The sequence below is a fragment of the Mya arenaria genome, chromosome 8 (genome assembly GCF_026914265.1).
Source record: "Mya arenaria isolate MELC-2E11 chromosome 8, ASM2691426v1".
Lineage (NCBI taxonomy): Eukaryota > Metazoa > Mollusca > Bivalvia > Myida > Myidae > Mya > Mya arenaria.
Window position 1 is genome coordinate 58,723,043 of NC_069129.1, and position 13,065 is coordinate 58,736,107.

At 35.2% G+C, this 13,065-nt stretch overlaps 1 protein-coding gene across 4 annotated transcripts in view; it reads left to right on the plus strand.

Annotated features, from left to right (window-relative positions):
- The first annotated feature begins 2,639 nt into the window (after window positions 1–2,639).
- Window positions 2,640–13,065, plus strand: part of LOC128243745 (nuclear GTPase SLIP-GC-like) — a 28,305-nt gene continuing 17,879 nt past the window's right edge. For 2 of the 4 annotated variants that reach the window (XM_052961670.1, XM_052961672.1), the window contains exons 1-9: window positions 2,641–2,823; window positions 8,957–9,183; window positions 9,336–9,419; window positions 9,631–9,856; window positions 10,472–10,684; window positions 10,880–11,074; window positions 11,287–11,468; window positions 11,752–11,944; window positions 12,434–12,538. In XM_052961670.1, coding sequence (XP_052817630.1) covers window positions 9,002–9,183; window positions 9,336–9,419; window positions 9,631–9,856; window positions 10,472–10,684; window positions 10,880–10,948 — 774 coding nt within the window. In that variant the 5' untranslated portion in view covers window positions 2,641–2,823; window positions 8,957–9,001 and the 3' untranslated portion in view covers window positions 10,949–11,074; window positions 11,287–11,468; window positions 11,752–11,944; window positions 12,434–12,538. Of the gene's footprint in view, window positions 2,824–8,956; window positions 9,184–9,335; window positions 9,420–9,630; window positions 9,857–10,171; window positions 10,221–10,471; window positions 10,685–10,879; window positions 11,075–11,286; window positions 11,469–11,751; window positions 11,945–12,433; window positions 12,539–13,065 lie in introns of those variants that run through there. The other 2 variants (XM_052961673.1, XM_052961674.1) reach the window with 2 other exon arrangements.

Consider the following 13,065-nt stretch of genomic DNA (forward strand, 5'->3'; position numbering starts at 1 on the left):
ATCATGGTACACTATGGGACTTTTATCCAAATTATGAAATAAACGCAATAGTTTCTGGTAAAATAAACTTCAGTTAACAGAAAACTAATGTTCAAACGAACACAATATTGATACAAATGGGAAAATAATCATTTTGATTGATCTTGTGACTCTGCTGAACAGAGCAGTTTTTCGATGCTTGAAAATATATAAAATTCATAAAAAAATAATTAAATATCAGGCAAGCTGGTGAAATCATTTTAGATATAATCTATGACGTCTATTGAACAACTTAAAAGACAAATCCTGATAGTTTACCGTCCAGTTTTGAAGCAAATATACATAATGTCATGTAACCATACATTTTTACAGCTAATAAAATGCTTTAAAATCTACCTGTTTTCTTGTAAATATTTATAAATCTTAATTGGACTTATTCATAAAATGTACTCTTTCAAATAAATGCATTTTCCTTATGATATTAACACGGAAAACATAGTTTAAAAAAAATAAGTGTACTTTTCATATAAAAAATGCGAAGAAACAAGAACACTAAGCGGGCGGAAATGCCTCTCCAAAAATGGCAAAGTGAAAGTTCTCAACTAATTTTATGTTAATATTGTAACATGTAAACAACCTCTGTGGGTAATTTGATATCTATATGACCATCTGTTTTATTATGCTATTGGTATTCTAACATTTAGATTTTTTTCACAATATTCTTAACTCTTTAACATTTGAAGTTTGGTCTGTTCCCATGCGTTTGTACTTGTAGAGTGTGCACAGATGATAACTACTCAATGCTGAGTCAATGCTGATTTCATGCCACTTCAGGTACTTTACCCATCAAGAATGTTTAGTGCTGTAAACAAAAAAAATTGTACTTTAAAGCCTTTCGAACTAATTATTAAAGATAATTATACAGGCATACATATCAAAATAAAATAGAAACAGTTTATTAATTCTCGATTTTATTTGGAAAACAAGCTGATACATATATATATATATATATATATATATATATATATATAATGAAAATTATGAAATTTATCAATACAATTCATCACCACAACCACCACCACTTGAATATTTAAAAACCGAGTCAAATAAGTGTTATATAAATTCCTCACATCATCTCTACCAGAAGCGAATGCCTTGTGCATAGACGTGGCTGTCAAATCCGCTCTAAAGGATCAAACCTAGTCTTTAATGCAGGCTGAAATTCTTCATAGCCCAGTGTTGACTTTGTTATATTCAGTCATTTTCCTGCCTGAAAGGAATTAGACTTCTGATTATCAAGCAGCAGAAACTACCACCGTAAAATCCAAATGCACAAGTATTATATAATCTGAACTAATCTGTTTTAGCCAGAGATAAGGGGTGGTAGGCACAAATATGTAGTTGTTGTGCATATGGTTGATATTAACAACAGTCTTGGGTTTTGGCGAAACCTACACCAAGCAAAATGGGTTTCGCTAGTGTCCAAGCAGATGTGGGTTCGAGCCTCAAACCACGCACAACTTTTCCTCACAGGTTAACTTTGAACATATGCATTTTGTAAACAAATAACGGGTATGTTCATGTATTATGCACCAGTCAATTGTAACCACGCCCCCCACCCCAGGTCCTGGGGATAGCGGAGACTTTGACTTTAGTCCAGCCAAGCTCAGGTAAAGTCCCCACACTGCGGAGACGGCTTGCTGGTAAAATGCCCGGCAAATGCCCCCGCACTCCAGAAACCCTGGATAAGGCCCATTCTCCGCTATTTTTGGCACGAAGACACAACCACCTTGAAGGTAAAAACGCGGCCCATTTCCCCGGCTATCCCAAGTATACCCCCGGACTTGGAGGGGGGGGGGGATGGTAACAATTGACTGGTGCACTGTTGTGTTAGAAATAGGTCACATACCAAAACACTTAAAATGATATTAAATAAAATTTTAAGTCTAATATTTTTCTAACATAAATTAATCAAATTAAAGATTACATACTCATATTCATAAGTATGTAAATGAGTACATGTAAAAATATGTAACATGTACATAAGGACATGTAAAATATGTTACATGTACATACAAAGTACATGAAAAAATATGAACATGTTGTTTAAACATTTAGCTAATAAAATGATTTAAGAATTTCAAAGATAAATTAAAACGCAAATGTTTTTGAACACATAAACGTAAAAAACTGCTCAAGGTATACTTACATTTATTACCCTTCCATATATTCCAGTTCCATGATGATTGTTGACAGTTTGTTTTTTCGCGTAGAATTCACTTATAATCCATGTTTTACTGTAATGACTCAAATTGGTAGATGTATCGTAATCAACTGTCAGCGTGTACTTTTAGTGTTCATTTATTTTAAACGTATATTCATGAGAAAAACTTGAGTCAGCGAGATTCCAAATACTACGATGTAGAAATTCCATTATTGACCTATGAATAGCGGGGAAATACATTCTGTTCCTAAAAATAGCAGCATCCAGTACAGGCCGAATACGTCCGATGTTCGTCGCGATCTGTTACGGCGAGTGGCGATATATGTCGATGATACCCGCTGTTACCCGGATTGTATTACATGGATAATACCTTAACTTTATGTTACTACGGTTAATATTTATTACAGGTTTAAAGGTATTTAACATATCCAGCGCGTATCACGACATTGATATAAATAGTTAAGTGTAAACGAATGCGCACATGTTATTTACATCAGGGTAATTCGATTTTTAAGAAATCATCAACAGGAAGAATGAAGTTGTTGAAAGTATTTTGATGGATTTACGAAACGTTTAAAAACTATTACGAGAATCTGTACCTGGATATAACACTATTGAAGGTATATTTAGGCATTTATATATGTGGAACATATGCGTTGTTGATTGTGTACATGAAAACAGTATGATTTGAAGCTATATTACATGCACTGAATGTTTGGGTTAACATGTGATTTGTTTTTTTGGTATAAGTGGAATTGCAGATTGGTGTTTAAGTATTGTTCTTGAGTATCATGTCTGGATATTTTGATATTTCCCAATCTGTCAGAATAGCGAGGAGTTTTTATGCAATACTAATACTATGTAGTTTTTTATGCTCTTTCGTAGTTCATTCAGTTGACTACCGCTTTGCTTCATGGATGCTAATAACATAATATATATTGCATCTAAATTGTCGGTGGCCATTTTGTTAAGATCATTTCGCAATTTGTCTTTTGTTTGTAATTCTTTTGTGCTTGGTTATTGCTTGCATCGTGTATATTTTCCGTTACCGTTAATCGTAAATATAACAACGAGCATGTCATTCTCACATACCATTATTAATACTTCGTCATATTCGCCTTTTCTGTATTACACGATTTTATATTCGTGAATAGCGGCGGTTCTCTTTTTTAACGTTATGTGTCTAAGGGTATGAACACTTGCAGAATACCCCTTTCCATGAGCCAAACAATATATGACTAAATTTGCTACATGGGTTTGGGACCTCTCTACCTAGAAAACAATATTTTCTTTCTTTAAAAATGTTGCCATATTGACGATTGTTTTCTAAATGGACGTCAATTTAGTATTCTTACTTATGTTTACTTGTTTTCTAACGGACTCCGAATCCAGTTTGCACAATAAATGGAGTCAATCGTACCTAACCTCTGCATTGCCCAAACTGGCCAGTAATATGACGTTTCAAAAGTGAACTGACAGCCTCCTGGAATTGTTTGAAAGAAAAATATAATGAGGCTTTAAACAATGAATGTTTTTACAACTATAAATCTTTTAAATGAGGAAAACGACACTAAACACCGACAACGCTTCTAGCGGGAATCGAACCCAGGACTCGCAAAAATGCCAGGAAACACTTTTCAAAGAAGTGTAGCATATCTCCTTAAGTTTTTAAACACAAACGCTTAAAATGTATCAATGACACAATAATTATCACAGCTCAATATATCAATGCGTAGAAGAATATTGTTCTAAACGTTTATAGATAAGTATGAGAATGCATCACGCCATGGACACCAGAAACAATTTTCAATAGCCAGTATGGAACCCACTCTTTAAGCGTTTGTAAAAGGGCAATCCCGGTCTACTGTCATAATTATATCACTGTCCCATAGCACCTCGCGAAAATGCATCAAAATGATATTTTCACTTTTGTTATTTTACTGATAAAACTCGTTATTTCATCGAAAAGCATGAAAGAAATATAGTTATATCTTAAACCATGTTATTCACCATTTCATGATTGATATATATACGGGGGTCAGTCGTAAAGTTCCTGGACTCTGCTCATGATATCGAAAATGTTTACTTTAAACCCAATATAATAAAAACAGTACTGTAGACAAATGTGTTTCGAAGTGGTGCTGCAAATTGTACAGGAAACCAACAACATACAATAAAATAGCATCACCCTATTACACATAACCATGATCAACACGGAGCACTTTGCACAGCTAAAATAACGTGACGTAACGTTTAACGTTACGCCTTTTCAAAATATTCGCCGCACGAATATATATATGCTTTGCCTGTTTCTGCCTGGCTGCCTGCATGCATGCATGCCTATTTGTCTTTTCCGATTTTTTTTTTGATTTTTTCAATGAACGAGGAAACCTGTATTCTTTATAATGCGCGAAACCCTTAATTAATGTTTCTTGGAATAATCCTCTACATATGAGGGAACGGAAATATCTCAACATATTACATTTAACAAATACAAATTCGACTTTATCATCCATATAATACTTTTTTGTCGTTTTTACTATAATATAAATTGTTTAAAAAAGAAGACGAATGTTTCCGTAGAAATCACACGCAATCACCCTTTCCCACCTTTATCACAATCGCTTGACAAAACCTTTCTCAAACAAGTTTTTAAATAACCACCTTGATGCAAAGGTTTCCCGTATATGATGTAAATTGGACAACTTTATGTCAGAACACACCCTTTACAAAACATTAGCGAACACACTCTGCTTATGAGAATCGTTTATAGAAATAACAAAGCTTATAAGGAAATTAAACATTCAAATTCAATTGTCAATGAGGGAACCCCTTTTGATTAAAACAAAGGCCTATAAAAATCATTTGAAGTACTTGGCAAGCCAGCCGTTTCCATATAACGTTTCAACATCTTGTAAGGACACGCTCTAATGGTACTGCTGTTCGCCCTATCGGCCATCTCTGTAAGCATCAATCTTACTTGATGATATTTTAACAATAAAATGAACGTTTTAAAAAGATTTATATGAGCAATGTAAATAATTCATGTCATAAAACGTAAAAAATCATCATAGCAAAATAGAATCATAGCTAAGCCTTACATTAGTAAGACGCATATCTTTTGAAAACATTTCACATAAAGTTATAAGAAATCATTAGCGTCAATGACGTCTAATCATTTTTAGGGCTTGTATGCAAGTCTTTCGCAGCATCAGACAAATGTTTCACAACTGAATCGTTTGATGGATCATCATATCTGTGTTTCGAATGCACCCACTTGATGGCATATATTGCAGATGAAATAACAGTGTAAGACTTTTCTTCTTTTAACAAATGTGTGATATATAAAGACACTACGATCAAAATTGCCAGTTTAGAATCTTTGAAGATACAAAAAAAGAGAAAAAAAAACAACTCACAGTGCACTTTTCTGCCGTAGAATCCGCACGGAATTTTAACTTATATGTCGCCATGTTGTTTGCTTTACTCAGAGTCTCTGATGGATCAAACCCTGCTCCAATGAAACTACATTGAATTGTCTATCTTAGGCCAGGATCTGTTTACAACGGATACTTAAATACTTAGTCAAAATGTATATATTAGAACTATCATATTGAAAGCCAAAGAGTATCTGACAAGAACCCATTGTTGCGATATACAAAGGCGTTTTTTTAACAATATCCTAAAATCAGTAAAACCTGAATCAACTCTTGTTTCTAACAATTTATGACCAAAATAGTGCCTATGTCCAATACGTACAACCAAGATTCAGTAAGCCTTTTCTAACTCAATTTCATCCATGCGCTCTGTGGGGGAACTAACCAGTCATCGCTCCATATCATTGTAAAAGCATCCATCCCTCCAGTACCGGGATACCACCACTTCGAGTTAATATGCCAACATGTATAATTATTTGATTAAGCAAAACAATTCACTGTATGTGGACCCCATATTCTGTCTATATAGCAAAGCCAACTATCTGAAATCAACCAGCCATCTCCATCTCCGAACTTACTTAACATATCGGGTTGCTCATTTTCCGTACGTAGAATCCATTCTAGAACTGAAGTTATATTGTTTTTCACAGAAATCATGTTAATTTGAAGCAATAGACTTTATATTATACTATTTACTACCATTTAACAAAACTGATTTTACATCTTCATTGTTAGAACACACGTTTTATTTTTAATAACTCTGCTTACCGCTTCTGTTTACTTCCTAGTGGAACTCTTAGTCCTTTCATTTACAAACCAAGAGCTAACTACTTGTTCTTCTGAGATTTCCACAAAACAAACATAGGGAACTGTGTTCTTTCCGCCTATTGTTTTCATGAGGTTTTCTTTTCCACTTAAACTCGCTTCTGATAAACAATTACTTCTATCTTTTAAAATCTCACTTATACTGACTTCTGGAAGCTTACAAGAGCGTACGCGTGCTTAGTTCTGTAAACGTACTATTGCTCACGTCAGGGAGCCTATTACCGCTCACTTCATGAAGCCTACTACATCTCAGTTCCAGGAGCTTTTTACCGTTCACTTCCGGGATCTTAACTACCGCTCACTTTCGGGAGCTCACCAAAGCTCACATCCGGGAGTTAAGCACGGCTCACTTCCGGGAGTATATTAACGCTGACTTCCAGGAACCTACTACCAATTACTTTAGGGACGCTTTTACTTCTCACAGTCGAGAGTTTACTACTGATCACTTCCAGGAGCCTATTACTGCTCACTTTCGGGAGCCTCCTATCCCTTACATATGGGAGCCAACTATCGCTCACTTCCAGAAGCCTACTACCTCTCACTTCCGGTAGCATTCTATCGCTCAATTCCGGGAGCTTTCTATCGCTCACTTCTGAGGGCCTACTACTACATTTCTTACTTTGACATCTTTCAACTCGGAATTAGTGTTTTCTATGAAAACAACCATAACCAACTGCACTGGCATCACAGAACATTTGAAAAGTTGATAAGTTTTCAAAGTCGACATACACTTACCAGAATTTTATTTCCGAACATTTTTATGCAATAATTTCATTTTTCTTATAGCCATATCCGAAACAATGACTTGAAAATTCCAAGTATAAAAACTTGTGTTGCCTGACACAAACTACAGTTATAAACGTTGGCTTACTATTGACGCCAAATATCCAACTGGAAATAGATTGAATGTATTCAAGTCTGTAAATCCTGTTTTCCTCAATGTAAAAAAATGTTTCTATCATAATCTTACACGCACCCTAGACATTCTGTCACCTTCGAGTATCTTCCAGTACCACTTGCATTTCTTAGACGTCTTGACTTGATTTAAGAGCGTCTGTTTAATTGATATTACCTCCAATATCGCCATCTTGATACATCAAAAAATTATGTCCGTCTGTACGGAGATATTTAACTACAAACCGAAGTGTCAACGTAAACATATGCCCTGTCGTTTTGATTTTGAATGGAAGAAAATCATACTCTACTTTTGCTGCCTTCCGTGAACTCATGAATACCCCAGAAAATATATATTGGGTTTATAAATATCTATATGATGATATAAAATAATGATATGCAATTTTGAAATCTTATCTTAAGTATTTCCCTTTCCAAACGCCACTGTGAGTGGGTTTACCACTGTTGCTACTTCATTTACTTGCTTAATAACTCCTTTTATGGTTTGTGGATGGTGCCAAACGTTATTTTGATCTTCTGACAAAAATTAGTAGAAAACCTGTGACTTGGTTCGTTAAAAGTGCATCAATGAATGCTAACAGATATAAATTAACATATTGTTTATTTTGCAACAGTTTAGGTGCAAAAAATGAGACTCGGCACAATAAAATATGTGCGCAACAGAGCATATCCTTACAAATAACAATATACTTAAATAAAAAATAGAGGATGCTCCAAGATTTTGTAGAAAATAGGATAACAGAATAGTTCTATATCCATTTTTGTGAACGGTCTCAAGTCTGAGTTCAGACTCAGGCTCAAAGCTGATCTTGGTGAAATCTGATGAATATATTCCCACTCAAATTTGGTTTTATGTAACCCATTTTTTCGTAAAAAGAATGGATTACACAAAAGTAATAGCATTTAAAACAACTTACCTTTTTTAGTGCAAGTCTAAACTCAGACTTAAGACTATAGTAAGAATGGCCTAGAGCTCATATTCCTGAAATATCTTAAAACCATATATATTGTTTTCGATTCATTCGTTAATTTCTTGAAGCATATTTATCCAGATACTTAATTACAGCCTGTATGGCTATAAGATGCAAACAAATGTAATTCAAGATGCGGAGCTATCTGCTGTCTTCGATTAGGGAAGTTTTTAAATGTTAATACAAATTCGAGTCATTCAACTTTTAGACTAAATTTTGTACCAACGATGATGCATAAAAGGTGTTTGAGACGACTACTTTGATTAGATTACTACGACCTTTGTTCCGGTATAAAGAAATCCATTTTTACTATCAAAATATGTCCATTTTTTGTATGGTTGCAGAACGTTAAAGGTCAAAGCAAACACCATCTTCAGTCATTAGAATAAGCTCAAATACGCCAATTGAATAAGTGAAGAAAATTGATCTGAAGTAGTGTTCTTAGTTGTCAATTTTCGGATGATGAGAATGATGAAACTCTAAAAAACTGTTTCTACATTCAACCACAGTTCACAAATAAAGGCATTGAATTCAATTACAAAATTTAATACTCCACAGTCTAGTTTCATGTCTAACACAGAACTTCACGTACTTTCGATTCCCAGAGTAGTTGATGCACCCAATTGTTTGACAGCACGCAGATCACAGATATGGATATCCCGTCGATGACAAAAGTGTCAAAAGTCATTAAGCAGCTACGATACAAGAGACGGGACGATGACTACCCGAGTTTGAGTTCCACACCGGGGCCGAGTACTAAGAAGAATAAATACAACAGGCACAAGACCAAACCTCAGAGGGATCTGGCGTATGTAGAGAAACATGTAAACAGGTAAGAGGCTTTGTTTTTGTCTGCATTTGTTGAATCTATATGCTATTTCATAATACATGTATAATTGTTTATCACCAATATTATCTTTATTTTTTTTATTATCAGAAAGTTATTTGAGCTTTTGATTTTTATTGTGAACAGTATTTTTTCAGTTGCAGAACGATGATCTCTGAGTTGAAGAAACTATTTGATGGACAGCCAGCTCTGCACATTCACACCAGAGCGCAGGAATGGAGGTTTATAAAGAAATCTTGTCTTCGTTATCCTTAAAAGAATTCTTAATTCCACCTTAGTGAGATGTTTTGTCATTTTCTCTTAAAGCAATAGAATACTTTTTTTTATATAAACATCATCAAATACTAATTTAATGTTTCGGTAGAAACCGAAATATTAACATTGTACATGTCATATGTACATCCTTACACTGTTAGTTGTTATGACCCCTAGGCAAGAACTAGCCGACGTTGAAAAGACACTGACGTTCCTGAAGACAGTGATAGCTGTGGTTGGGGACACAGGGGCGGGAAAGTCCAGCCTGATCAACGCAATGCTCGACCATCGCAATGTCCTGCCTACTTCCGGCATGCAGGCATGTACAGCAGTCGCGGTAGAGGTTGTTCGGAATGCAGAAAGCAAAAGTTTCGAGGCAGATATCGTGTTCCTTCAGAGCAAGGTATTTACAGGATTTATTTTGATAAATTTTGCATTCTTTGTAAATCAATGACCAGTCGCCCAAGTTATTATTTCAATATTTCGAAATCATTTGGTGGAGATTTAAAAGGTTATCTATTACGATAATGCAACATATGTTTATATATATTTTTTTTTACAAAATATAATCCAATAATTTGGTCAACTGAACAGTTTGATTGAAAACTGGCGACTGGTCAATTACCTGTTTATTTAGTTATACATTCTAAATTTCAATGCATGGCAGTTAGAACTAATAGGGATGATACAGTTCTGTATAATGAGCTTTCAACTTCAGACCATCATACGGTTCTACATGTTTTTCCTGGATATTTGCATGAAAAACGGTACGTTATACATTAAATCTGGTATAAATGACGTTAGAAACAATAGCCAAAGTCATTCTACTTTGTATCCTGTGCCTCTCATAATCAGCGTAAATTTACAGGATTTTCACGATTGGTATTTTTGGTCAGTTGTCATCCCTGACTTTAAGTAAAAACAATGAACGATTTTATTTGGTGAAGACATATGCCTTAACATGTGAAGGTCTGTTTTCTCATAAAATAACTAAATCTGACAGTAAAATGTGTTTTAGGAATGGTTTGATGAGCTACAGATACTGCTGAAAGAGCTTACAGGACAAGACGGAACAATCAAGAAGAATGTGCCTGACACGACATCTGACGCGTACGTGTCCTACTGCAAGGTAAAGGCCGTGTATGGTAGGATTGACTCATTTGAGATCCTGTCCAAAATTAGCACCGTTATCTTCTGGCTCGGCAGGAACAAGGTCATCAAGGAAAACAATGTGAGCCAAATAATGAGGAGAATGAAAATGCAAACCTATAATGTCTAGTGTACCTTCAGTGATTGACAGTTGTGTTCAGCTGGCTGCACTTATCAAACCACTTATGTTCATACTAGTAACTTGTTCATGAACATTTACTGTATATTCTCGTACACTTTAATAATATCGTATAATCCACATATCACATCTTTTTAGCCCGAGGAATTCCGCCGCCAAATAGAAATATACATTGCTACTCAGGACTCAGGTACCGGAGGTCAATAATGGCCGATAGTGAAGTACGTAAGACTAAGAATGCCCCATTGTGATGTGTGCAGTAGTGGAGCGGCACTGGTCGATCTGCCGGGGATTAGGGACTCGAATGCTGCCAAGTATAAGATTGCAAAGGATGTAAGGGAATCCTAGATAAATGATATTCTTGACATTTATCCATACAAAAATTAAACCCTTTCATATTATACCTTCCATAATCCTGTGTATTCATATCTTTTCTTATTTTGGGTTTAGTGTCACAATCACTTTCAGTCAAGTTAATAAACAATTTGAAGGCATGAAAAAGAATTTAAGGTCTGCAAACAACAATAAAATGAGGTCTCTTACAGTACCTGAAGAACTGTACGGCTGTATGGGTGGTGTCCAGTATCCACAGAGCAATCGATGACAAGACAGCCAAAGAGTTGCTTGGGGATTATTTCCGTCGCAAGTTGCTCATGGACGGACAATACGGCAATATCGCTTTCATATGCACCAAGACCGATGTTCTTATGCCGTCTGAAATCATCAGGTAGAACTTTTAATTTTTAGTACGATCAGTTGTAATAACGTGTGTGTTGCATAACCACAGATTGTAAACTAGCAGTAAAACCTTTTTATCTACGAATTTAATTATCCAAATCACAAATATGCTGCTGCAGGTGCTTATAAGTAAATTATTAATTTTCAATCATTAAGAACAAAAGCAATCTTTATCAAAAGGTATCAAAATAAGACTTGAATAAACAAAAAAATAATATGTATATAAGTTGTCATTCGCATGATCTTTATTGATCATTAATCAATATTTCAAGACCACTTAAGCTTGAAGAGAAAACAAAAAAAATATGAAGAACAGAAGGCCGCTCTTGAAATTGAGGGCATTAACGGCAAAAAGGAGTTGTCTGGACTAAACAAGAGTATTAAGGAACAGAAAAAGAGGCCCAGAAACTGAGGGCCACTCTGACTGAGAGTTCCTCCCTGCTCCAACCAGCAGAAGGAGAACAGGTACAGAGTTATGTAACCTGCATGTGTAAATGTGTAGTATTATGACCTCCAGCAGATCCAGATTTCATAATATTTGAAGATTCTGTATTTTGAATAGGTACTTTTTTTGTTTAATAAACAGTTGTTTTAAATTTTAGGTACTTTTAGAGTTACTTTACAGGTATTTTTCTAGAGAACAGCGTAATTGTATCTGCTGAAGTATACGGAAAAGGGTAGAGCAAAGAGGCTCTGGATGGTGAACATTTAAAATTCAAACTATTATGTACATCATGTTGCTTTCAAAGTGAGGAGCAGGAGTATGAAAAAGATTGATGACATATTAAGCACCGATAAGGGAACATAAACATAATGAGATACATGCAGGTGACATTTATAATTCAGAGGGAGGAAACAGGAGGCCCTTCAGGATTATAAGGGGACATTGACGACCAAGTAGAAACTGTTGGAGGGAAATACTCAAGTTTCATATAGATGACATTCATCTTTCAGAATAAGGAGCATACGGAAGAGTCTAACACCAAGAACGCCCGGATAAGGGAAAACGAGGCCCGGGTGGAGGAACTGCTTGGTCAGAAAGAGAAGGCTTGTCAGAAGGTAAAATAACTGAAGAATAGTTTTTGAATCGTTTTAACAACTAAATGGCTAGTTAAAAGACATTTTGCGCTCAAAACTAAGACGAACATCATTTATGTTGGGTCTTTTAAACAATTAAGTCAGCGCTCGGCTGTGCCCAGATTCCTGACTGAAAAGTTAAAAGGGAATAAAGATAAAATTTTGCTTGAAAATACATTTTTAATATAACAAGTACAATGAAAACTACAGGGACAAGCCAAACATTCAAGTATCAACCTTGTTTAGAGGCACACGATTTGGGTCCAAACGACACTGAACGAGATACATTAACAAACAAACACCACATACACACGTACAAACCATAACAGACTACAAAAACATATAAATAGCATTACCGATAAATGTGAGGAACTCGGAATTCGACAACAAAGAAGTCAGTTCACATAATTATATATGTATGCAGACTGGCCGAAACGTTCTGTTCTCAGAACACTTTCTTGCCAATGAACTGTCCGCGAGTCTTGCTCATCCTTTAAAAAAACTTACAT